This window comes from Heptranchias perlo, chromosome 22, assembly GCF_035084215.1.
Source record: "Heptranchias perlo isolate sHepPer1 chromosome 22, sHepPer1.hap1, whole genome shotgun sequence".
NCBI lineage: Eukaryota > Metazoa > Chordata > Chondrichthyes > Hexanchiformes > Hexanchidae > Heptranchias > Heptranchias perlo.
The window spans coordinates 14,506,005-14,533,748 of NC_090346.1; the positions used below are offsets into that span (position 1 = coordinate 14,506,005).

Genomic DNA, 27,744 nt, shown 5'->3' on the forward strand with positions numbered 1-27,744 from the left:
ACTTTGCTGTGCCCAAATTGGCAGCTGTGTTTCCTACATTACAATGGTGACTACACTTCAAAAAGTACTTCATTGGCTGTAAAGTGTTTTGGGATGTCCTGATGTTGTGAAAGGTGCTACATAAATGCAAATTATTTATTTCTTCCGTGTCCTAGTCATGGTTTAACTTGAAACAGTGCTTTGAATTAACCTCCTCTGAGACTAAGGATCAGCTTTGTGGCCTTTCTCTGCATTACTTCCACGGGTTTAGATGTTTCCTGTGGGACTCAACCACCCAGTTACCAGTGGCTCCACCAATTAAACTGTTCCATAAAAAGGCAGAATTTATAAGATTGACAACACTCTTAATGCAATGTTTACGATTCAAAGGATTCTTGTTATCTCATCTATGGAGGTGGGAGATTGTTTCGTCAACAGGATACTAAAGAAACTAGGACTACTTTCATGTCCACAAACCAGTAGTTTGAAAAAAATCTGAAGCAGTCATGTGCTTGCTTTCATGATCATTGAATGGTAGCTGTAACCACAGCAACCACCCCCTCATGACTGCCTCTGAAGCATCTACAAAAAAAAATCACTATACTAAGGTGAAACCTCCACTCCATTCTTATGAACACAAAAGTGCAACAAATACATTGTGGGACACTGTTCATGAAGCTGTCAAAAACCATGCTCACTTGTGAAGGATTGCATAACTCGCTCATGACTTAGTTGCTGGTGAGAAACGGTCCTCATGAATGGAACATGGCTGTCCTCCATATTTGGTATCATTTGCCTGCATTACAGTAGCCACTATGTGTGAAAGTAATTCTTTGTATGTGAGGCCCCTTAAAGCATTCCTAAGGTGTTACGAGATGCTATATAAAGGAATGTTCTTTCTTTCTATTCCCTATTGCTATATTGTCCTGGGTTATAATCAGGTCCCTCCCCAAACACACAGTAATCACAAACTGAGCAAATGCCCAATTTGCATTTGATGTGCTAAAGATCTCCAGGTCTGCCTCAACGAAGGACCATAAAGACTTTTCCAGAACCATTCAATACCTTTAGTTTCCAATTTAACTCTTCTACACAGCTCATACCAGACACTCACTTTAGTTTGCTTCTTTCTTTAGCTTTTTCCACAGTTAATGTCCCCACTTATGTGGGGGGGGGGGGGGCGGTGGAGATGAAGTGCAAAGAGAAAGATTGGAAGGTGGTAACCTGCTCTAGCTATTGCAAAATGATTTTCTTGAGCCAGCAGAAGATGCAAGATTATCTTGCAGTTCCTTTCCCCCTTGATTAAAAAAATTAAGGAATTTGTTGTGTGGCAATTTGCCAACATAAGCCAGTTCCCTACCATTCCCACCCATATAATTTTCAGAGGCAAGGGGACATGCAAATATCTCCCAGTGAACAAAATTATATGCAACATAGAACAGTAATTATTTTGGGCAAGCTTTAAACTTGACAGGACAGGCAAAGACTGGTATTGCTTGGCCATTAATTAAAATTCCTATCTCTTCCCTTGTATAGATGTCAATGGTTATAGGCAAAATCAGTTGAGACAGTCTCATTGCAGTTCATATTGGCCATAGGTCCACATACATTGTGCTTTGAGAACAATAAACTTGAGGGGAAAGCTGTCTTCTAAGCAGATAAGTCAGTGTTAGCTATGGCTCGGTTGGTAACTGAGGTGAGTCAGAAGGTTAGTAGTTCAAACCCCATCCAGAGACTTGAGCACATAATCTAGGCTGATACTCCCAGTGCAGTACTGAGGAAGCGCTGTACTGTTGGAGGTGCTGGCTTTTGGATGAGTCGCTAAACTGAGACCCTGTCTGCTCTCTCAGGTGAATATAAAGCATCCTACGTCACTATTCCAAGAGCAGGGGAGTACTTCCCAATGTCCTGGCCAATATTTATCCCTCAACCAACATCACTAAAACAGATTATCTGGTCATTATCACATTGCTGTTTGTGGGATCTTGCTATTCACAAATTGGCTGCCACATTTCCTACATTACAACCGTGACTGCACTTCAAAGTATTTCATTGGCTCTAAAGTCCTTTGGGATGTCCTGAGGTTGTGACAGGCACTATATAAATGCAAGTTCTTTCCTTTCTTTCAGATAAAATCTATCCCTGAACTGTTGGAAACACCAACATAGATCAGGGAGAAAATACAATGGGATAATTTTAAATAAAATATTTTTCAGTTAAAAACGTGTAAAAAAGAGGCACAGGTCGCAAAAATGCCAGACGTTGGTCTCTGCAGCAGGTTCAGGCCACCCATTGGGGACAGGATGATTCTAGAACGAAGTGTTTAAACCAGGGGACGGGCGAGGCGACGAGCTGCTCATCTACACTGAGGCCTACAGAGTGGCGGCAGGGGAACTCCTTGGGAAACACCGGGGAAATATAAAAAGATCCGTTTACGCCAGCCCAGGGCCGCATTGCGCACAGCTCCCGGGACCGTGTCGCCATAGCAACCGGTCGTAATATAGCTAGGCGTGGGCGGATGTTGATCAACTGCCCAGGCCTAAGGTATTTATAAGGGGTTCGGGGCTGGGGGGGGAACCGGGCGTGGCCCAGAAACTCTGAGGCCGGGGCTATGCAGTCAGAGACTACCAACCTCGGCCTGAACGCCTGCAGGAAACCCTTAGCAACAGGATCCGGAAGTGTCGCGTTTTATGCCATTCAAATCTCTGACACCCCCCACCCCCATATGCCAGGTCCGACGGGTGACTGACAGCTCTCTGGCCAATCATAGAGGAGTCTGGCAAAGGGTCCAGTGCTTGACCAATGAGGATTGATGAAGTGGGCGGTACTTCCGGCATCTCGGCGAGTTTGTTTCCCTCCCCCCGCAACGCTCCCGATCCCGGGACCGGCGGATGATTGGCAGCTCTGTACAACCAATCGGAGAGGCGGTTGGGCCAAGGGACTGGCGCTCGGCCAATGAGGGTGGAGGGAGTGGGCGGCACTTCCGGCAGTGCGGCCAGTTTGCTTCCCCCCCCCGCAGCGCTATCGCCTGACGACCATCATCCTTTGCCGACACTATGGGCTTTTCTTCATATAAATAATCGGAGCCGCGACGGTGGCGGGCGGCGCTTTGGGGGCGGAAAGCGGTGGTGGAGGAGGCGCGGGGACAGCTTGCGGCCCGAGGTTGCGCGGTGGCGCTAGTGCTTGTGGTGCGGCTCCTGTCATGAGTCCGGCCGGGTGCTCCCATGTGAACAGTTTTAAGGCGGACAATTGGAAGCAGAGCCTGCGAGTGATTTACCAGTGCTTTGTGTGGAGCGGGACTGCGGAGAGCAGGAAAAGGAAGGTAAGGGCCTGGCTGGTGCTGGGGTAGGGGTAGGGGTAGGGGTAGGGGCAGGGGCAGTAGCCGGGCTCGGTCCTAAAAGGGCAGCCTTACACAGGGGGAGCCTCTCATTGGGACTGAGTAGCAGGGATACTGGGGGAGCCTCGCACACTGGCACAGGGATACTGGGGGAGCCTCGCACACTGGCACAGGGATACTGGGGGAGCCTCGCACACTGGCACAGGGCTGCTGGGGGAGCCTCGCGCACTGGCACAGGGCTGCTGGAGGAGCCTCGCACACTGGCACAGGGCTGCTGGGGGAGCCTCGCGCACTGGCACAGGGCTGCTGGGGGAGCCTCGCGCACTGGCACAGGGCTGCTGGAGGAGCCTCGCGCACTGGCACAGGGCTGCTGGGGGAGCCTCGCGCGGGCTGGGGCAGGGATGGCGGGGGCAGCCTCGCGCGGGCTGGGGCAGGGATGGCGGGGGGGAGCCTCGCGCGGGCTGGGGCAGGGATGGCGGGGGGGAGCCTCGCGCGGGCTGGGGCAGGGATGGCGGGGGGGAGCCTCGCGCGGGCTGGGGCAGGGATGGCGGGGGGGAGCCTCGCGCGGGCTGGGGCAGGGATGGCGGGGGGGAGCCTCGCGCGGGCTGGGGCAGGGATGGCGGGGGGGAGCCTCGCGCGGGCTGGGGCAGGGATGGCGGGGGGGAGCCTCGCGCGGGCTGGGGCAGGGATGGCGGGGAGAGATAGAGGGGGGAGCCTGTCTCTGGTGCAATAAAAGGCCCATAAAGCTGATCCTTCACGTAAGAGGACTGATTTATGAGGTGAGGTTAGAAAAACATGAAAGGAGATGATTGAAAGGGGAAAGAAGTAAATGATAAAATGTAGAAGGTTAATTCGAAGTGCAGTTTCTGGTTAGATCATGACTGTGGAACAAGGGTACTAATCAGTAAAAGGTCAGGTTGGGACTTAAACCAGGAAGCAGTTTTTTTTAACCAGGGTGATTAATACCTGGAATAGTCAAAAACGAGTCATTCAAGAGGTAGATGCTGTAATGCAGGAAGTAGTAGTAGGTTTCAATGGATGGGTGATCTAGGTAGGATGCATGGTCTCTTATCTGTATTTTGTGACTGGCAGTGCTCTACACCCAGCAAGACAAGGGACATAATTGGGGCTATTAGCACTGTTGTGGTCAGACAGCCCAGCACAACAAGGCAAGGCAAATTTGTACACTGGCACCAAGGACTAGCTCTCATCAATCCAGCACAGCAAGGGAAACTGGCACAAGGCTGTACAAGAATATATCCCCTCAACATAGGTTGGTGTAGATGGTAAATTAAAATCTGTGTATGTTTGGTAAGACAAAGGATATTGTGGAGTTCCTATGTTGGTAGGCAGCCTTTTTGCAGGGCCTGGTTTTTTGTGCAGTTGATAGTTGTGATAAGGCACAATGGAGATATCTCCCCTCACTGGGGCAGACTCTCAGCAGTATAGTGCAGTAAAGGGTGCTATCCATTATGTGGCGCCCCAGAATATCTACTACAGGGTCCAGCTAACAGCACAGCATGTACACAGCACAGTCAGGTGAGCAGAACTTGTGTTTGACTATAACTGGGCTGCGCCTGCGCATGGGATGGTGCAGGAGGGGTTACATCTAAAAACAGAGTCTCTATACAGCACAGAAAGGCAAGGGACACTTGCACAATGTATAAAAAGATACTGCCTTATTCTGATAACAAAAATGCAGGAGAGGTGATGTGATGTGTAATGCGTATGCAGGATGACATTCTGCCAGGAAAGTAGTTTGCTGTCACACCATAGAGGTGTGTTAGGAATGAATTCATTCCCGCATAGTACAGGGAAGGGTCCACACATGTACTACCGAATACTAATCAGCTCTAGTATATAATTACCAGGAAGTCGAAATATAATCTATACTGACCTATTCCAAGAATGCATTAACAGGGAAAAAAGTATAAGAATTTTTAGAACTTTACAGACACATGTGACTAAACATTTAGTAACATTAGGTTCTGTACAAGCATAAATGAACAGCACTGTGCTGGTTGCTTGTTATCTCCAATGCACTGTTGCAGTACCTAGCCCCAAACTGGGAACTTTACTGATTTTATGCAGGTGTTGTGTGCAAATATCCATTGCGTCCTAGTGTAATGGAGCTCTCCACTTTGTTATTTCTCTTTCTTTCTGCTCCCCCCCCCCCCCCACCATGTATCACAAGCCCTTTATCGACAGGCATTCAATGCCTCTTTCCCACCTTCCTCATGGATGGGGATATCTTCAGTAAGTGCATTGTACTTCACCCTGCCCACTCTATGAATAAGGATTCTCTGTAAACTGTATGTTACACTATGGTGTAGTTCCTTCCTACACCTCTTTACATGTCAATCCTAATGAAGCATTCTGGACTGTGCATTCTTTTTCATGTCCTATTTTTGTATCTACTGAGGAAGAAGTACTACTTGTTTTATAGAATAATATACAAACATGCCAGACTAACATCTGTGTAATCCTCCTAATAGGCACCTCTGTAGCAGCAATTGACTGGTGCTTTGTGACAGTGGAAGGTGGGTGGCCGGCCCATATGTGTGCAGTGGGGGCATATACTTCTGTGGAATGTTTGAACCTGATTTGAGTTTTAACTAGTCTTTTGGTTTTAGTGATCCGTCATAACATTTAATGACCACTTTAAAATGAGACTTCCGCGTGGGAACATAATAGCTGCTATTTCATCGCTGACAAAATTTCACACTCTGCTTTTCCTGTCTGGGAGAACTATCTTTGGGACAGTACCTCTTGCATATTTGAGTCCAACACTTGCTAAATCAGGGACTTTGGGGCTGTGAAGTGTTTGACATTTCTGTAATTACTCATCTAGCCTGTGCACCCTCTTAAGTGATCTAATGTACCCCCAAAAAAAGAGATGGAAGAGTCTGTGGTCTAGTGAGTTAGGATGTCCTTTCACCAATAGGAACATAGGAACAGGAGTAGGCCATTCAGCCCCTTGCGCCTGCTCTGCCATTTGATAAGATCATGGCTGATCTGTGATCTAACTCCATATACCCGCCTTTGGCCCATATACCTTTGGTTGCCAAAAAGCTATCTCTCTGATTTAAATTTAGCAATTAAGCTAGTATTAATTGCCGTTTGCGGAAGTGAGTTCCAAACTTCTAACACCCTTTGTGTGTAGAAACGTTTTCTAATCTCGCTCCTGAAAGGTCTGGCTCTAATTTTTAGACTGTGCCCCCTACTCCTAAAATCCCCAACCAGCGGAAATAGTTTCTCTCTATCCACCCTATCCGTTCCCCTTAATATCTTAAACTTCGATCAGATCACCCCTTAACCTTCGAAACTCTAGAGAATACAACCCCAATTTGTGTAACCTCTCCTCATAACCCTTGAAGTCCGGTTATCATTCTAGTAAACCGACGCTGCACTCCCTCCAAGGCCAATATGTCCTTCCGAAGGTGTGGTTCCCAGAACTGCTCACAATACTCCAGGTGCGGTCTAACCAGGGTTTTGTATAGTTGCAGCATAACTTCTGCCCCTTTGTACTCTGTCTTCTAGATATAAAGGCCAGCATTCCATTAGCCTTATTGATTATTTTCTGCACCTGTTCATGACACTTCAATGATCTATGTACCTGAACCCCTAAGTCCCTTTGGCCATCCACTGTTTTTAACTTTTTACCACTTAAAGTCTGATTTTTGAATCAAGAGCAGTCTAAATTGAAATCTGCCTCTTTCTGCTGGATGGTGGAGTCCTACTTAAACCGAGCTTGGGTAGTCTCGACCGAGTATCTAGTGGATGTCTGTCTGCAATATGGAAGTCTTCCTGATTGAACATGCTCGTTCAGGTTGTTAGATTGGCTGGTAAGGGAAATGGAAAAATTCTCATTCATGCAGTGGGGATTGTTTTTCTGTCGCAAGGGTCAAACATGTTAATGGAACGGTGTACAAAGCTTTACTCAGCATCTAGCCTGTACTTTACTTGACCTGGGTGTGGTTGATGCTAACATTGGGTGACAAAAGTGAAAGTGCACTATTGCTCAGCACTAAATGCCTCTGGTTTCTTGGGACATTTTTTAAATGTGTTTTTCCCTTCTCCTGAAAGTTGTTTTGGGGTCTGGTTCCATGAGTGTCAGTAGCCATTTCAAACATTGCCAAGTGGGTATTTTTCATGAGTTAGTCCAGGCTACTTAATAAGAAGATGGGGACAGAGGGAGTTCACGACTGAGCCAGAACCTTCCCTTGATGTGTCCGGGTGTGCTTCCAGCTGGGGCGACTGAACACTGTCTCAAGAGCAAGGTTCTGGTTGATGTTTTGCTTGCTTCCTCCCCTCCAAGCCAGAGGGTGTTGAGGCCACTGGTGCCCCCAGTGTTGGCCTAAGCAAGATCTGCAGGCTCAGTATGGAGCAGGAATTGAATCTAGAACATTCCTGATCAAGTACATGTGCCCACTCAATAGCTGGGAGCCACTGTCAGGCCTGATCTGGGAGTTTCTCTTTGAAGTATGTGTACTGAGTGAGGATTATTTTTGTGGGGCAGTGCTGAGTAAACTTGTGCACCCCACTCCAGAGTTGTGCTGTAAAATCAATCACTTTATTACAAGCTTCAGTTGTCATAAATTAAATGAATAAAATTGTCATTGAACCATCTGGTACATATTGGCAGGGTGCAATTCTGTTGCAACATTTAGATTTGATCATTTCAATCCTGTTCTACAACATGTTGCTGACATTGCTGAATGCTGAAATATAGTCTTTTTATATTTAAAAAAAAATCTGCTCAGCATTTGACATATTGGATGAAAAATGTAACGTGTTTGAGCCGAGACTGCACTGCATGATGCTTCCAAATCGCGGAGAAAGATGCTGAATGCAGAATGAACCAGAGAAGTGCTGTTTCTCTGATTGTTTAATACATTAAGTAATGCTCTGGAGTGACCTGGCCCCTGTTGTGAAAGATCAAAACCAGACAGGGTGGAGAAACTTCTGATTCTGCAGCTTGGACTGGGAAACCTCTTTGGGTAGATCTTGTGCACAATACATCAACTACCAATATTCAACCTCCTGGAATAATCAAGCATACAAAATTAGCATTTGCCAGCTGAGGGGGGTACTGAACTTGCAGATCAACTGAGGCCCAATATAATTTTACAGCCAGAACTGGGATTAGGTATCACGTGTAAACTGTGATGCACAAGGGTGATGAGCAAGTTATCTGCCCAGGGTTATGACTGGTTGTATCTTGTGTGGACCTAGTATTGATGGATTAGTGGCTACATGCGTTGAGTAACATGGCACTCTAGGGATATACTGCCTTGGCTGATCTTGGTGGTGATGGAAGTATTGCAATTGGTTTCAGCCTCTCCAGGATTTGAGGGAGATATTTTATATTGTTCAAGATTCCTGCTCCACTTTGTCACCCAGTATCCCTGTTATGCTTGTGTGTGTTGTGTGTGCATGCTAGTTGAGGACCAGATTGGGATTGGCTGGGGAGACTCCTGAACCAGGTTGAATAGCTTCCTGATGCTTATTGCCCAGCATAGTGTGGAAAATAGCTGTGGCTAAAATATTGTAGGTCTGTTGCTACCCTTTGAGCAGTTGAAGCAATGGTACAGGTATTTGAACCTGTGCTTGAGCAGGCTTGCCAAGGATTCTTTCTGTCGGGCTAGAAACATCTGACCAGAATAGCCAGGTTTTCGATTCTACCTTGAGACTGAATGTCCAACTATGGGATGGCTGCAGCCGTAACGAGTTGGGGCAGTTGGTATTCCTATTCCTCTTGTGTGAGGACCAGGAAGAGTGCGCCCGTGTATCTTGTCACTAGCCCAAGAACTAGAGACCGTTTCCTAATAGGACGTAAGTAGTCAGAGGTTATTGCAATCATATTGGTTCATCTTGGACAATTTAATATAATAGTTTAAACATCCACTTCCTCTACCACCGGCGTACTGTGGCTGCAGTGTGTACTGCATACAGGATGCACTGTAGCAAGTCACCAAGACTTCTTCGTCAGCACCTCCTAAACCGGTGACTTCCATTACGTAGAAGGGCAAGGGCAGCTGGTGCATGGGAACGCCATCACCTTCAAGTTCCCTTACAAGTCATACACCACCCCAATTTGGACATAGATCCCCATTCCTTTGTAATCACTGGGTCAAAATCCTGGAACTCCCTACCTAACCGCACTGTCGGAGCATCTTCCAGACTGTAGTGGTTCAAGAAGGTGGCTCACCATCATCTTCTCAAGGGCAACTAGGGATGGGCAATAAATGTTGGCTTGGCCACGCCAGCGACACCCATATCTAAAATATGAATAATATATTTAAAAAATGAGACTTCAGCCATTACTGATGAAAGCTAGATCCTTCTCATGAATCTTGGATGTCTTGGTTTTTTTTTGTGTGGCAATTGGAGTCTTGTATATAGAAAATTCGTGCTTGCTGAGCTGCAAGTAAGCAAAATGCTTATTGGTGGCTACATTTGTAAGTCTGGAGATTATGGTGTTCCCTTTTGTGCTTTTCAAAATTAAGTGTACACTCCAGATGCTGTTCAGGTGAAAAAACAAAAGATACCTGTAATAGTTGGGGATTAGTTGGTTCATCTGGTTATAGAATTTGGAAAGCTGTGCTTAGAGAGCAGAGAGTATCTTTGCACCCTGTACACACTGACCCGCTGACTGTACGATGTATATGTTTGCAGTGTTCTTTTAATTGCAGATGATCTAATAATGTCTTAGCTTTTCTGAACTGAAGTCAAAAATCTAGATGAGGTTTTCCACTGCTGTTGTGGTGTAATTTCTCATCTTTCTTCCCTTTTTGGCTTCCTAGAGTCGCCCTGTGGACACCGCTGAAGGCAGGTTAGGTGAACTGCCACAGGCCTCTGCCTATACTGCTCATGATCCAGGTACTAGGTGGTGTGCAAGAATAGCCCAGAATGACTCATCTTATTTTTCTACATCTAAGCACCATGCCTCTGCTTGGCACTTCCTTGATTGAGGCCCAAGGCTATGAACTGCTATCAGGCAAATCTGCATCCTTCAGCTTCATGTAGAATAGGTTATTTGCCAAGGTGCTGTGCAACCCCCACTTTAAATATATAACATTTTTCCTCTCTCCACCATCATACAGAGACAACTGTAAGATCACACAATAATTTAGATAATGACACAATTTAGCTGGTTATATTTTTGTCAGGGTTTCCATGTATTTACTGGAAGAATGTTGATGTATAAGGAGGCTTTTAAAATCTTATTTCTATGTAAAATTGATAAACCGCTTTGATGCATTACTGCTGGAAAGTAAAATCTCAGAACAAGGAGGCTGTTGCTGTGGGAATGTATGCATGGCTATCCAAGAAGCTCCAGTTTTCCTGTTTCACCAATACCAGCTCAAAGCGTGCCATTATTGCATGTGAACTGAAGTCAGTTTCATTGTGGAAAGGCTTCATGGGGAATTTACAAGTCGCCTTGTACAGAAATGTCTTAATTTATGTTTTGCATCCCTGCTTAATGACCCTTATAAACTGGAGATTATCTACGGGAGCTTTCTTTAGTAATCCAAGCTGAATGTTGAATTGATACCTGCTGCAAGACTTATTAAAAAAAAAGTCTTGAGTAGAGGCTCCGCAATGCTGCAAAACTGTTTAACACATTCTTTGAACAGCAAATAAGATACTTGTAGGCCTTGTACCTTCTGGTGTTTTGAGCATGAGTAGCACCAAATCCCACTTGCCCATCACTCCAGTCCTCAGTGACCTATGTTGGATCCCAGTCCTCCAATGCCTCAAAAGTTAAATTTCTCATTCTTGTATATAAATTCTTCCGTAACCTCACCTTCCCTACCCCTAACTCTGTCCAGCACTGCAGCCCTCCCCTTGAGCTCTCTAACTCGAGTGCATTGCGCCTGCCCCCTTGCCCCAACATTAGTGGCTGTGCCTTCATTTGCCTAGCCCCCGCACACTCTGGCGGCATCACCCCCCCCACCACTTCAAACTCTTCTGCTTTGCCATTTTCCTCTCCTTTTAAGACCCTTCTGTTTGACCATTTCTACATTAATGCAAATTGCCATTGTTTACACCTTAACTTTTTTTTCCCCAGGCCTTGTACAAAAATAAATGCTTTAAAGTAACCAAGAAACTGCTGCCTCCTGATGTCTCTGTCTCCCATTCCCTGGCCTTTTTTTTTGGTTACGCGGAAACTTATCTGCATGCTTGAATCTGCAAACCAAGCTACTAGGAAATCTACAATTGTCGATTTTGTTTGCTTGATATGGAGGGTACGCTCTCCCTGCAGGGACATTTCCCATTTACCTAATTCTAGAGAGCTTGGGTGCAGGTTGGCAGATCAATGATGTGCAGGGGTACTGCTGGAATTTAACCAGCTAAAATTATGCAGGTTGCTGATTCAGAGCACTGGTAAGCTTCTGGCTGCTTGGATAGCTAGAACTACTGTCCCATTTGGGCATTGGCTTGCAGAGTTATCTGGATCTGAGCAGGGAGAATCCCAGCCTCCAGTGACCCTCTTTGTTCTCACTAATGGAACCTAATCATCAAACCAGTGCTTTTGGAGTAATGCAGACTTGCCTGGCTTGGGTGTTGTATTGCCTGGTCTGTGACAGTGGTTTTACCATCTTGGAGCTACCTTGACCCCAAAGAGACCCTGCGAACAACTTTTCCTCTCCTCCACCCTACTCTAAATGTGGTTAGTTTTGTTGGTCATTACCTGGTCATGAGGTAGACTGTTATCTGCTCGCACACCTCTACTGTTATTGCTGATGCACTAATTCATCTTCTGATAACTGATGCAACACCTTCCCTCCCCCTGGTAGTGACTGGTGTTCAGTGCTTTTCCTGGTCGAACATTTTTGTGTGGGACTCACTGGGGTGAACTTGTTCCCTACCTTTTTTTAACCAAGAAAACAAGGTGAAGTGCCAAGGCCCATAATGCAGGACACGATCAAAGATGATAAACATCTATCCATCGATAAAAGTGTGAGATCTTCAGCCTTCTGTGTTGCCTGCGTGCAGGGCTAATTAGAAAGCTGCATATTGTGCTGTTCAGGAGACCTACTAATACATTATTAAAATATGAGCCCTTCCACTACCTATAATGCTGATGCTGCAATCTACTAGAAGGTCTGCGGTTTGAGTATATCTGGCATTTGTACTTGAGCTTCTCTTACAGGTATGTTTGCCAGTCCGTTGTCGTGGTAGGGAACAAAATTGAATGGAGTGCAGTCCTTTCTGCAGCACTCGACATTGCTCCTGATAGTGAAAACTAAAATGTTATTGAGGTGGAGTCAGGAGGGAGGAATCTTTTGTCCGAAGGATGTGGTGAGTGGGACAGGGTGGTCTGTTGTAACTCTGTTGGGGGTTGGGGGGGAGCGGGGTGGAAATAAGAGAGGGAAAGATGGAGTGACTGTTTCACATGATTTGGGTAACTGATGTGGAAGTAAAACAATGTACTTTTAGACCCTTGAGCTGTGTGGTGCTTTCTCCTTTTGGTATTTTTGACACTTCACTGACTTCCAACTGCAATTGATTTTATTTTTCTAACTGCTTAGCTAGCTGTTATTCTGACATTCTTGTGGTACAGTTTTTAAAACTGCAAAAAATGCAAAACCGATTTGAGAGCATCTGTATCTATTGTAATGGGAGGGCAAAAGGAGTGAAGTGAATCTGTTCCTGGTTCAGGTTTATCACTGAATGATCTGTAATATATTGCACTTGGATATTTCAGTTAAACCCATTTTGTACTCCCCACATTCTCAGTGCTAACTTTAAAAAGAGAATTGCAGTACTTCAGTTTTTTTTTAAAAAAAGCTTGGATTTCTGGTTTCAGTTTACAAGTGTGGCAGCTGGTCTTTAAAGCAGCCTTCATGTTCATAGGAGACTAACATTATTTTGTAATGTTCTGTTTAGTACTGAACCATAAGTTTTTTTTTACTAAATATAATTGCATTCACCAATCTTTTATGAACTCATGCACTACTTTGATTCAAGTGTTAACACATTTAGATTACACTGGTCCCTATGTCTGCTTTCTTTCTCTAGCCTTGCGTGTTAGATTTATGTTCAAAGTGGCAATTGTTTCTCCTCAATTGAAGTAAAATGGTTATATCATTTTACTTCAGAAAAAGACAGGAAAGTTGAGACTAGCCCCAGCCCTAGTAAAATTGATCAAGTGGAAAGAGACCAGAAAGATTGTCAGCGAGTGAGAGGCTGGATGTGATGGAAGGATTGCCTGACAGACGAGCTTTTTGTTGTATCTTGTCCAAGAGTGAGAGAGGTATAGGAGCAGTATTCAAGTCTTGGATAGGCTTAGTAGCGAGTTGAGTTGTTGAGAAACTTGGCGCGAAAGAGGAAACCTGTTTTGGAGGGAGATCATTAGGTGAAGGATGTCATTGGATATAAGACCCAAGATTGGAGCCATGAAGGGGAAGAGGTGGGAGCTGTTGGTTAGAGTAGCAAGAGAAATGAAGTAACTGTTTCTGAAGAATTGGAAGAAGCCAGATGTTAAGTGTTCATCAGGCATGGAGGAGATCAAGATGTGGCTCTATCCCTCATTGCACCAGTGGAGGACTGGAAATTGTAAGCACCGAGGACGTGATTTGAAGGAAGTTGATGAATGTCGATTGGCATAATCAAGAGTGCCTGGAGTTGGATGTTGAGTAAAATGTCATTTGATATGAGGGAAAAACATGGGAGAGATGAGAGTGCTGGGAAACCCCATAGCTAATGGAAAAAGAGTCAGAGGATGAGCTATCAACTAAAGCAATTTCAGAGGAAACTAAATAGCCATCAGCATGGATCCTATGATAGTAACTTGTTTAGAAGTGCACACTTAATAGGATGCTATTAAAGATGTTGGGAAACATTTCTAGCCTAGTGCATTTGAGTGTGCTTAAAAACTATAGCAGTTTGAAAGTGATTAGAATGCTTTTAAATCTGATAAGAAAACAACCCACTGCTGCATGTGTGTGTTTGCTGACCTATAATAAGATGGTGCACTTTTGATACTGGCTTACAGAGACCAAATAAGTAAAATTCAATTTTTGTTGCATAGGATTCTTGGCTTTTTAACCGATGTTTTGAGGGTTGCAATTTAGTCTTTTTCTGTGGAAAGTATAAACTAATGGCCATGATGAGTGTTATCCTTCAGGTTTTATTCCAGGATCCCTTCAAAATACATTGCTCCCAGATTTTGTTGCACAATTTATGCCAGTTGGTCGGCGACTTGCCCCAAAGTTGAATCATGGCTGTGAACTGTTCCAAAGTGGTGTGATATACAGCAGTGTTACAGTTTGTACAAAAGAAATGATTCAAGTGCGTTTAAGGAGAGTAAAGGCAGTAACTTCAAGGTGGTGTGTTAACTGGATTTATGTGAGAGTAATAGAACTGGATGTTGCATCGTGACTTACAAAGGGCATTTGATAAGTTACCCCATAAGAGACTTGTGGTTAAAGTGAGACGCCCTGGGATAAAGACAAAAGGTTTAAATTGCCTAAATAACTGCTATTAAAGGTAGTTTATATTTGGAGAGCAGAGTGCTCATCAAGGATCAGTCCTTTGATCTCCGCAGTTAACAATAATTATAAACTATATCTTGTTTACGTTATTAAAAAGTAAATTGTCTAAATGTACAGGTGATACCAAGCTCTCTGGTAAAGCAAGATGTTTGTAGGAAAGGGATAATGTTCATGGAAAGCTGCAGAGTGTTAATTGGGTAGAAGAAAGGAAGAGCTCCCAGGAGATGGCCTGGCTGTGGGATGACTTTAATGACGTGAGCAGGTTGCTCTATGTGGGATGGGATAGGTTTAATGGACAATCTGGCCTTTTCCTGCCCTCCTTTTTTGTACGTTCGTATTTTATAGTGCCTTATTAGGTATCTTGGCATGCTGCAAAATGCTTCACTTACAGTGAATTACTTTGAAGTCCATTTGCTGTTATGCAGATGAATTTAAGGTGGATTTTTATAAGCATGTACGGTAATAAAAATAGTAGTCTTTAGTTTCTACTCCATTTTATTTTTCTCATCACTATCCTTTTCACCTGATTGTCACTAGGGTATGGTTCCAGGGTCATCAGTTGGCCTCCATTACTTGCTGGATAAATTTGCCAAACTATCCCACGGAGCCTAATTTGTGCTCATTAAGGCGAGCCTGGTATCAGATCTAGGCGTAATAGTTGACTAAACTTTGTCATTGACATGAAAGTGTAAGGCAGCAGCTATTATGATAGGATATGGTTAGCTCACTGTCAGTCAGAAGATACACTTTAATAACAGGTGTTTATGCCATATAGGGAATAACATCAGGGCCACTGATTTACAGTGAATAAGGCAAATTCCATTTATATTAAAGTTGTATACTGGGATTTTTACCAGTGCTTAGGGGATTGAATTACATGATTTTTGTCCATTATTCTGTGAAAACCATAAATTCAGCTGTTTCCTTATTTCTGTTGCCTGTCATTTTTATTTCTTAATTTTAAAACTGAGAATCAACAGCAAGATGATATGCAAGATATACCAGATGGAGTTTGATATCTGGTATTTAGCAATACTGGCCAGGGAGAGAGTGGCTTAGCTGGTGGGCCACTGTAAACTTGTAGTATTGGGGAATTCTTTCGTCTTGCATCACCATGCAGGGGATTTGGCAGAACTTTGGGGGTGGGCATCTGAGGTTTGGCAGAACAGGCATACTAGTGGATTTCTAGTGTTCCTCAGCAGTGAGGGTTAGGGTATGGGTCTGACAGCATTTGGTGGGATTATCTTGGGTTTGGCAGCACTGGTGTGTATTATGTAGATATCAATCAATAATTTGATTATTTACATTTGCCAACTACCCACAAAACACAGGTGATAATCAGAGGCTTTTTTTTTGCTTTTAATATTTAACTCACTTTTTAAAAAAAAAATTCAAATTAGGATGAGGACTCTTTCTCTTCTCTTCCCCCCCCCCCTCAGCTTAATACACTTTCTAAAGTTCATAATCAATCATTTCAAATAACAAAAGCTGCAACAGGTATGTACTTTGTACAGTCTCTTATTTTTCATCTCCCACATGCAATTACATTCATAGACAACTTTTATATACAAAAATAAACAAAAATAAATTTTACCTGAGTATAGCTTTTGAAAATTGTCTTCAGATCACTTTTTTGGGTGTGGGGAGCGAAAGTTGTTTGAGTCTGAAAGAGAAGCATTGTATCATTTGGTTAGCTAAATGCTGCTGATGTATCCTCAGAATCTTTTCATACTGCACATGCTCAGACTGCAGTATCAGGCTTCAGCAAACAGTTGCTACTATTGGCAAAAATTTCAAGTTCAAGTCCAGGCCTTAGGAAAAGGCTGAGGCCTTCACGTAAAAACTTAATTGAAGGTATTAAAAGACACCAAATACATTTCAGTGGATAAATGTTGTAATGTGAAATTTTACAATTTTTGTTTAAAACCTTATTTTGCACAAAGAAATTTCAGTTACTGAAAAAATAGTGATTGAAATTTTTAAAGCATTTTGAGTGCTTCAGTTGGTTTTACAAACCATGATACTTTGTTTACATATGATCTCCCATTCAAAGATGTTGACATGTTTAGTGTTTCCCAGTTATAAATGTTTACACAGGCAGATTCCATTGTCAATATCAACATTTACAAAAGCATTATGGGAAGTAATGTTTATGGACTGGAAGTGTGCACCATATGCAAAATGTTCAACAATGTATAGATAAGTCAATCTTTAGAATAATAAGGCCAAGGAAGGAATGCTGACTTGCTGAAGCATGTGTTGGATGATGTTGACTGTTGTGTGGTCCCTGTACTTTTGGTAAGATATAAATCTAGTGAAAAGGATTTGGAGAAGGACAGGAAAGATGGGAATAAATTAAGGTGAATGTTACATTTTGAAAATGCTATGAAAGAATGCTTCAACCCTACTTGCTTTTAGCAAGGCTTTTGCATGTGTGAAAGCTGGAAATATGTCTTCCTTTTAAAATTATGGATGTAGGCAGCCTATTCTGAGTTGTTGGTACTTTCATTTCCCTAAAAATGAATTACTGGTGTTTGCCAGAGACTCTGAAACATTGAGTGGGGACTTTCCTGTGCTTCAAATTTAATGGGAAACTTGTTTGGGACATAAATAACTTGGAAGGTAAATTGGTGAAGTTATTTTCATGCAGCATATAGTAGCGTAATTTCCTGTTAAGTTAAATTTCAGTAATCTTGCAACAATTGTTAAATGTCATCTTTCACTGCAAACATCGCACATTAACTGAACTGAACAGAGCGGTCTGTCGAATAGCCCCAGAATTTCCAGCATATATACATCCTACTAAATATACCAGTGAGCGATTGCTAAACAAAATTTCTGATGTTCATCTGAACTCTTTTTTGGATTATTTCTGTTTTCATTTTTCTGTTTTTTTTGTAAATTATGGTTGACTTTCGCTAAAGCCCCATTTTTATTGCTCATCCTTAGTTGCCCTGAGAAGGTGGTGGAGGGTCTTCTCCTTGAACTGTTGCAGTCCTTGAGATGATGGTGTTAGGTAGGTAATGTCAGGATTTTGGACCAGTGACAGTGAAGGATTGTGATCTATCCAAGATGGGATGGTGTATGACTTGGAGCTGAAGGTGTTCCCATGATCTTGCTCCTTCTCTGAGGTTGCAGGGGTGGGAGGTGCTGTTGAAGTAAACTTGGTAAATTCGAACAGTGCATCCTGTAGCTCATACATACTGAGAGATTCTACTTCACTTAAGTGCAAGCATTAATGTAGTGAAAAATGTAATTATGGTTCATTCAGTATCAGTTAGTAAACCTGATATACTGCATATGTAAAAGTTTCTGGTTACTTCAACCTCAAATGCATTAATTACAGGGAAACAAATAGTGAAGCAAAACATCAAAAATATAAACCACCCATGTGCAACAGGCCAGCCAGGATCTGCATGAAATCAGACTGTTTCTTCTGAAAACCTGACTTTAGCTTGTCTACGGCAACACTCTGTCCTGAGTCAAAGTTGTGGGTTCAAGATTCACGCCAGGACTTGTGCACATTATCTAGGCTGATGCTACTTTTAGTACTTAAGGGAGTGCTGCATTGTTAAGAGGTGCATCTTTTGGATGAGATGTTAAACTAAGGCCTGTTAAAGTGGATGTAAAAGTTCCCAACGCATTTTCTAAAGTGCAGGGAGTATTTCGGGTGCCTCTGTGTAAAGACATTTTTCGAAGTCTCTTAATAATTGTTTCCACTGGTCAAAAGGGTACAAATTTAAGACAATCAACCCCTATTTACCTTACTATAACCTTTCATAATCTTGAAGGCCTCCTCCAGTTCATGCCTTAACCTTCTTAGCTGTGTTGAAAAGAGCCCTAACTTCACAAGTCATTAATTAACTTCATTTGCCACATGATTTGTATTTTTAATGTTGGTCGCGATTTACTCAGCATTTTAAATTTGCGCCTATGTGCTCCTGGAGGAAGAACTAACTGCTAATTTCGCTGTGTTGTCAAGTGCACTTGACGTGGGATTTATGAAAGTGCAGTTATTGCTTTACTGACACTTCAGTGTAATACTGAGGGAGAGCTGTGTTGTTGGAAGTGCTGTAATTCGCATGAGATGTTAAACTGAGACCCCGTCTGCCTGTTCAGATGAACGTAAAATGTCCTATGGAACTACTTGCAGAAGAGCAGAAAGTTCTTCCGGTGACCTGGGTAACATTCATTCTTCAACCAACACCTCAAGACAGATCAACTGGTCATTCATCTCATTGCTCTTGTGGGATCTTGCACCTTGAAATGGCTGCTTTACAAATCACTGCAGTTCAGAGTGATGAGAAGTCAACAAATAACTTGGATTTATATAGCGCTTTTAAAGTAGTAAAACGTTTCAAGACGCTTCACTGGAGCGTAATCAGACAAAAATTGACACTGAGCCAAAGAAGGAGACATTAGGACAGGTGAGGTTGGTTTTAAGGAGCGTCTTAAAGGAGAAGAGAGAAGTAGAGCGGACCGAGACAGCTGAAGGCACGGCTGCCACTGGTGGAGTGAAGAAAGTGAGGGATGCGCAAGAGGCCAGAGTTGGTCAGTCTTTCCATTTTGTGTTACTTCACAGTAATCCACACTATGCTGTTCAAAACCTACTTCTTTGACATAGCTTTTAGCCACTCATCCTAATATCTCCTTCTTTGGCTCGGTATCAATTTTTGTCTGATTTACGCTCCTGTGAAGTGCCTTGGGACGTTTTGCTATGTTAAAGATGCTATATAAATGCAAGTTGTTGTAGTAGGTTATCTTCTGCTCTCATTGATTAAATCAGCAGAATGAAGCATCCTGACCCTTGTTGACCATAGCAACTGCCTAGGAAGAGGGGAGGGGGAAAGTGGCAGTGGAACTTTTTCACACAACTTCTGGTCATGCTTTAATTTTATTTCTTAGGAGGTGAGTAGGAGTAATTTTCAATGAATGTATAATCTGGGTTGTTAGACAAAAAAAAAAATCACCTAATCTATTGTGCTTGCAGCTTGTCATATGAACTCCTTAAAGAGATTCTCTTGTAATCGTTCCTGCCCAGTAATTCTTTCTCAGCCGTATTCTGTAGTGACATCACAGCGATCTCGATCTTGAATTGTTGTCCTTTCAGCTGTTACCTTTAACTGGCATGAGCATGGGTTGCCTTTTTGTTTGGGAGACGAGCAGACCTTGGTCTGTTATGTTGCTACAGCACTCTCGCTTTGCTTTTGTGGTTTGTCTTCTGAAACTGTAACCTTATTGCTCTCAACAATCAATAATTCAGTAAGAGATAAAATTTTATATACATGTTTGAGTTGGGTTTTGTATTTTTATTCCTGCCTTCAATATTTTGTAGGTATTAAATCTGGGAATGGAGGGGAGGAATCTAATTCCACATGTGTATGTACATGTATTTATGTTTACTACATCTTTTTGGTTCATGTCGTCTTGTTTGACTTTAATCATTGTTTGGAAGAGGATGGGGGGGTGGGAATGAAATGTTGAAAGGTTAAATTAAGAGGTAGAAGCATTTTTGATTTCCACGCCTTAAATAAACTTAGTCTTTGCTCTCCTCATTTGCCAGATATTCCCCTGAATACTACATTGTTGGATGTGCATTTTGTTTCTCATAACTGACTAAAACATAGCACTAGTCCTTCTGTGATATTTTGCATTATGTTTGTTAGTTGCAGTTAGCAGGAAAATATATATTAAAAAAAATTTTGCTTCAAGCACACCCACTTCCTGTCCACAAGCCTTACTTCCTGTTGTCACAATTTTTGGTCACACCTTTGTCAACATTTTCAGTTTGATTTTGCTGCATGAGCTGTTACAATGTAGTTGCATGCACTGACCACTGGGTATCTCTGTGGAGCAAGTTTCTGAAGTCTTCCAATTCAGGCGCCATCATGCATTTTAAAAAAAACACGTTGGACTGTTTACCAGCTCTATTTAATTTTCCCTCTAACCATCTAAACTCAGCATTTTTCACGTAAACCATGGGATCCGAAGCATGTCTTCAGGGCACAGAAAGGGTGAACTGTAAGATAGCATACTGGTCCAGGTCTGGTGAAATGGCCAGCTTGTGAAAGAAAAGTAAATTTTAATCCAGATTCAGCATGTCTGCCTTATTAAAGTTGGAGCACTTACCTGGAGTAAGGACTTCAGGGCTAATTGTAACTTTTGGCAGTGGATGAAAATGGGTGGGAGCTGATTTGGCCTCATTACACACCTTGCCCATTTGACAGGTGGGCAATCCGCTACCACCTGTTTTCGGCCACCACCGAGAAAGCTATGTACTGATGTGTTGCAAGTCCCGTTAAAGCCATTAATTTAAGTTGTCACCAATGGGGGTGAGGAGAAAGAAAATAAGACAAGGAACAAGCTTGTCTAGAAATATAAATCCCTGCTAGTTTGCCCCTGTAGCATCCACGTACATCTGAATTGGTACAAATGTTAAGCCGTTATCGTTACAGTTGATTATTTATAACTAGTTGCTTATAGCAAAAGATGGGACGTATATATGGTATATTCAGCTGAACTACATAATTTTGCCACTAGAGGCTCTCGATGAACTACGTAAGTAGCAATTGTCCCTTGAGTAAAAGAGACAGCACTATGGTATACCTACAGGTCCCAAGGACATCATGCTGTGATTTTACCAAAGGTTCAGGACTGCTGACTTGTAGTTATTCAATTCCTGTTGCTGGCTAGTCACATAATAACTGGTAAAGAAAATGGCGGCAGCAGCAGAAACCTGCTGGTCCTCTTATCCTTGTGTCATTTGAAGTGCGATTCTTCCTGTTTTGATGGTGATATGTGCAAAGCATAGCTTCAAACCAGGCTTTATAAGAGTCTCGGTATTGCAGCCTGTTGGTGTATGGGGGGAATGCTGCCATATTGCCCTACTCTCTGGAACTCCCTCTTAAATGCTGCTGCCTTGCCACTTCTCGCCCACCCTTTTTTAAACCTCTTCAAAGCCTTTCTCTTTGATCAACTGTTTTGTTAAACACCTTGATATGATTACAAAAAAAAGTGCTATATAAATTCAAGTTGTTGTCAGGATGTTGCAGATGGATGGTTCAGTACACTATCTCTCTTCCTGTAATATGGAAAGCTTCAGGACCTGTGCCATTGAATCACTTTAGTTTTCCCAGCTAAAGGTTCTTTGCTCCTCTTATTTGGGGTGAAGTCTGCACCTATGCAGTTTAGATTAGGCAAACAGCTTAGCTAATTTAAAAAAAAAAAAAAGTGCTGGAAACTGTGGCAGATCTGGCACCTGTATTTTAAAAAAAAAAGACGGATTAATGTTTAGAGCATAATCCTTTTGTCCTGGTCTCCAGATCTGCAAGAAACTCCTGCATTGGATCGGAAACACATGTCTGCAGTAAGCTTATTAGGGAGGAGGAAGAAAGGAAGCAATTGCAACTCAAACAGCAAAAAAATTGGATTCTCTTTCATACATAGGAGCACTGCTTACAAAAGCAAGGAAGTGACGTGGGTTTGTACAAGACCTTGGATAGGCCACAGTTGGAGAAATGTGCGCAGTTCTGGGCACTCCACTTTAGGAAGGATATTAGAGCCTTAGAACCGATACTGCAAAATTTGCTAGATCGCTGACATTGCTTGCAGTAAGTCAGTATGTATAGCCCTTGTGTTAACCATATCTTCATGCTGCTGGGTTTTTTTTCTGGTGGGCGACATGGCAGGGAGTGGGAGGTAGTGGGTGGCATGGCAGGGAAGGCAGCGTTTGAGGGCTGCACCCTCATTTCCTACTGGTGGGTGTATAGAGCTGGTTGGGCACTACCTCCTCATCCATTTCCTGCCCAGTCGTTTCCCTCCCTGTCCCTCCTGCCTTGTTCCTCTTGCTGCTTCCCTTTCCCACTACTGACTTCCCTTCCTGTCACCAGATGGGTCCTGCTGTCTTCCCTACTACTCCTTCAAACTATTTCTCCCCTACTTTCTGTATACTGTTGAGCTCCTTGGCCAGACATCTGACTTTTTTTAAACAGGTAATTGCATTGAGTATTAATTACACAATACTTAAATCTAGAACATCTCAGGATTTTGTGCTGTTTTTGCAATTTGCCCTCTTCTTTTGTTTTACAGCTTTATAATGCAAATAGCTGTTGTTCGTTACCCAACATACTCATTTTTTAAAAAATAAAGGTATAAATTTCCATCCTCTCTTTCCTGTGCCATTATTTAACCCATATCCATTTAATTAAAGGATTATCCCCTGTGGACTTTCTATATCTTTGGGTCTTTCTGTTTTTGTTTCTTAGGAATTTTTGAATTTGACTTCAGAAATAATATAGTTGAGAAAAATCAGGGAGGAGGGAGGTTTGCTTTCCAGGTGCAAATCTATGGCAAGGGACAATGGCCCTGTTCACCTTATAACAGGTTTTACTGACTGCAAGTGGTCTTTTTCAAAATATTTTCTCTACCTTTTTATTTGATCTTCATTCCAAAAATGCGCAAATCTTTCATGTGCAGTAGAGATGACAAAACACTGTAGACTATACAACTAAAGGGTGCACAAGCCAATTCTCAAGATTCTTAATTCCCCCCATGAAAATCATTAAAGCCTGATTAACATTAAATTCCTGGATCTTAAAATTTGGCGAGAATTGATGAAGTGGGAACACTAGATGGCATAAATAGTGTCCTTGCAACTTTGGCTGCAATTTACAACTTTTCAAGCTATGTCTTGCCTACGAGGAAAGTAATTAGATATCTCTTTACATGGAATTACATAGAACTTTACAGCACAGAATCAGGCCCTGCGGCCCAATAGGCTTATGCTCCATACGAGCCTCCTCCCATCTTACTTCATCTATTCTTATCAATACAGCTTAATTTTACAGGGGCCACTGCACCTAGTAATACTGCTGAAAATGAAGGCTGGGAATTTGAGGATGTAAATCTTCATAGTATGAGTACATTTTGAGAATCTTTTTCTTTGACCCCAAGGAACAGCATCCTAAAGGGTATGTGAGAAGTCTTTTCATATTACACCACCAGCATTCACTCTGCAAACTTGAGTTCTATGGGGTCTTTGCTGATATGGTCATATCTGCATTGTGGTGAAACCACCCTCTGTTGTTGTCTGATGTGTTAAGTTTGAAAAGTTGTGTGTTTCTCTTTCCCCCCCCCCCCCCCCCCCCCCATCTTTTTCAAATAGGACTACAATTGATAGGGATCATTATGTTCCCGAACAGATTTTCCTTTTGAATTTCCCCCTTCGTTCTTTTAGTGATGATCCCGTGGTCTGTGCTCCCCACCTTTAACGATCTATATATCTGTAGCCATAGAACTGTTCCTCTGTTCGAAGACTAAAGTATGTATATTTTCTTTCACCGTTTTCCCAATGCTGTTTTTAACCTGTCTTGTATTTAATTATCTCTGACAGCTGATCTATTTTGATCTGCCAATTTTTTCCATCCAATTAATCTGAGGCAGGTTCCCTTTCATCCTACTGAAATTGCCTATTTTCTAGTCAAACACCTTTTATCTTTGACTCCTCCTTTGTTTATTCATTTCTACGTGGACCTAATTAGGTTGAGGTCGTCATTTCCTATCTTCAGGTTAGCCTACATGTTCTGTTTTGTTACCCAGAACCAGATCTATCACTGCAACACATTCAGAACTGCTTCCTTAAAGCTGCAAGAACCACTCACTATTTTGACCACAAACATTTGTCTAACTAACCTAAGGTGAACTAGGATAACAGTTCCCCATGATTGCAACTTCCATCCTTGATTTAAAAAAAAAATCAAACTGGTTCAAATGAGTGAAACCTACAATCTTGGAAATAAAAATCTCTTGGGACCTCTGCCAATTGGTGTGTGCCCAAATAAGTCTTTAATTTACAAGGTGAACATGGAAGGGAAAGGTGCACGATTAGAACAGACCTTCCAACTCTCCCTCGATTTCTGTAAAATCACCCGCATCTTTTAATATGCATTCACTTATCTCATTGTTCATTTTACTGGTATGTCTTGTATTAAACAGAATAAATGAAAGGGTTTTGTGACGACCCAAAGCTACTGGAGGCCTTACCGCAGCCCCCAAAATTTGGTAGCCTACGAACTCTCGGTATGATAACAGATCTTTTATTATTTATTCAACCTGGGACAGACCCCTTCTGCGCACCATTGATAAAACTTATATTGTTTATCTTTTATGCTGGTTCAGGTGGATGTAAAAGATCCCATGGCATTTTATGAAGAACAGATAGTTCTTTTGGTGTCAGCATTCCTTCCTCAACAAACAGTCAAAAATGGTTAACTAATTCACCCTATTTGCGTGGGATATTGCTAAATACAAAATAGCTGGTGTATTTGCCAAAATAAGTCACAGCAATTTTAAAAGTAATTCATTGCCAGGTGATGCATTTTCAGATGTTTGAGATGTGATGAGGCACTGAATGAATGCAAATTATTTTTTCTACCTGTCCTGATGTAGCCAGCATATCTCCTGAAAGTTTCTCCTACTCCCATGGTCACCTTTTGACATTCTTCCTTTCTCTCCATAAATCTACTATAATAAATAAGGAGTTTGGTTCATTTCTGACAGTAAGAAAGCCCATACATTTCAATATCTTTGTACAGCAGACTGACCCTCGCTTTATATGCGTTACTGCTAGCTGCTTCCACAGACTGTAGACAATGATCAATACTGTCTATTATGCAAAAGACCATTTCATAGGCAGATTTGTACCTGCTTGGTGTGTTCATTGTTTTCGAAGAAAGAGTGCTCAGTGGAGTTCTACAATCTTTTCTGGGTTTCTCTTTACACTGGTTGGAACTTGCTTCAGGTCTGGATGTGTAAAACCAAAAGGCAAAATACTGCAGATGCTGGAAATCTGAAATAAAAGCAGAAAATGCTGGAGAAGATCAGCAAGTCAGGCAGCATCTGTGGAGAAAGAAACTGAGTTAACGTTTCAGGTTGACTACCTTTTGTCAGAACTGGAAGAAGTTGAAGATTAAACAGTTTTTAAGGAAATACAAAGCCAGGGGAAGGTGGGGGTGGTGGGAGGGAGGGGAGGAAAGAACAAAAGGGAAGGTCTCTGATAGGGTGGAGGGCAGGAGTGATTAAATGACAAAAGGGATGATGGTGCAAGGCAAGGAGGGTGGTAATAGGACAAGAAACAAAAGACGGGTCTAGAGGAGCTGTAAATGGCAACATCAGAACCATTACCAGCACCTGCTGCCTGAAAAAATGGGAGCAGTGGTTATGATCTGAAATTATTAAAATCAGTGTGTCTGGAAGGTTGTAAAGTGCCTAATCAAAAGATGAGGTGCTGTTCCTCGAGCTTCCGTTGGGTTTCATCGGAACAGTGCAAGAAGTCAGAGTGGGACGGGGAATTAAAATGGCAAGCGACCGGCAGGTCAGGATCATGCTTGCGGACTGAGTAGAGGTGTTCAGCAAAGCGATCACCCAATCTGCGTTTAGTCTCCGCAATGTAGAGGAGACCGCATCGTGAGCAGCGAATACAGTATAACTAAATTGAAAGAAGTAAAAGTAAATGGCTGCTTCACCTGGAAGGAGTCTTTGGGGCCCTGGACGGTGGGAAGGGAGGAGGTGAAAGGGCAGGTGTTGCAGCTTTGGCGCTCGCACGGTAAGGTGCAGTGGGGAGGAGGGTGGGTGATGGAAGAGTGGATCAGGGTATCACGAAGGAAGTGGTCCCTCCGGAATGCTGAAAGGAGAGGAGATGTGTTGGAGGTGGCGGAAATGGCCGAGGATGAAACGTTGAATGTGGAGGCTGGTAGGGTGGAAGGTGAGGACAAGGGGGACCCTATTCTAGTTCTGGGAGGGGAAGGGGTGAGGGCAGATGTGCGGGAAATGGGATGGACACTGTCGAGGGCCCTATCAACTACAGAGGAAGGGAATCCACGGTTGAGGAAGCGGGGTGGAAGTGTAATCGAGGTAGCTGTGGGAGTCGGTGGGTTTATAGTAGATATTGGTTGACTGCCTATCCCGAGAAATGTAGATAGAGAAGTCGAAGAAGGGAAGAGTCGGAGATGGACCATGTGAAGGTGAGGGAAGGATGGAAATTGGAAGCAAAGTTGATTAAATTTTCTCGGGCCGAGAACAGGAAGCGGCACCGATGCAGTTACCAGTGTACCTGAAAAAGAGGTGAGGGAGGGGACCTGAGTATAACTGGAACAAAGAATGTTCCACGTATCCCACAAAAAGGCAGGCATAGTTAGGACCCAGACGGATTCCCATAGTGATGCCTTTTATTTGGAGAAAGTGAGTGGAGTCAAAGGAGAAGTTCAACGCAAGAACAAGTTCAGCCAGGAGGAGGAGGAGGAGGAGGACAAGGACCTCCGTTCAAGGAAGAAGCGGAGGGCCCGCAGGCCGTTCTGGTGGGGGATGGAGGTGTAAAGGGACTGGATGTCCATGGTGAAAAGGAGATGGTTAGAGCCGGAGAACTGGAAACCGTTAGTGGCAGAGGGCGTCGGAAGAGCTGCCCATGTAGGTCGGAAGAGACTGGACAAGGGAAGAAAAACTAGTCGAGATAGGAAGAAGTAAGTTCCGTGGGGCAAGAACAGGCTGAATCGATGGGTCTCCCTGCGTGGTTCTGTTTGTTGGTCTTGGGAAGGAGGTGGAAATGTTGTGACTACCACAGCTGAGGCCCATCCCATCCTGGCTGATGTCTTTGCATGGACACTTTCAGCAGGGGTCACTGTCCTGGATAGTGATCAAGAATAGGAAGCTTGGGAACAGCCCCCTCGGCCAAAAATGTAGGAGTGCTGGGGTCAATTGTAAATGCTGCTTTAGTGGAGATTGGCTAGTTCATCGGTTGAACCTGTGATCTTCCTGGTCTGTATCACTCACTCATGGGATAAATCTGCTGAGCCTTGAGGTATTATATCCTGGGAAAGAATATTGTCCCTTTTCATATTCTGTTTTAAAAAAAATTAACTGTCAGTGGCT

The 27,744-nt window shown here is 43.1% G+C and overlaps 1 protein-coding gene across 2 annotated transcripts in view; it reads left to right on the top strand.

Moving 5' to 3' along the window:
• Positions 1-3,004: 3,004 nt before the first annotated feature.
• Positions 3,005-27,744, top strand: part of usp22 (ubiquitin specific peptidase 22) — an 87,923-nt gene continuing 63,183 nt past the window's right edge. The window contains exon 1 of one of the 2 annotated variants that reach the window (XM_068002970.1): positions 3,005-3,301. In XM_068002970.1, coding sequence (XP_067859071.1) covers positions 3,182-3,301 — 120 coding nt within the window. In that variant the 5' untranslated portion in view covers positions 3,005-3,181. The remainder of the gene's footprint in view (positions 3,302-27,744) is intronic. The other variant, XM_068002971.1, reaches the window with a different exon arrangement.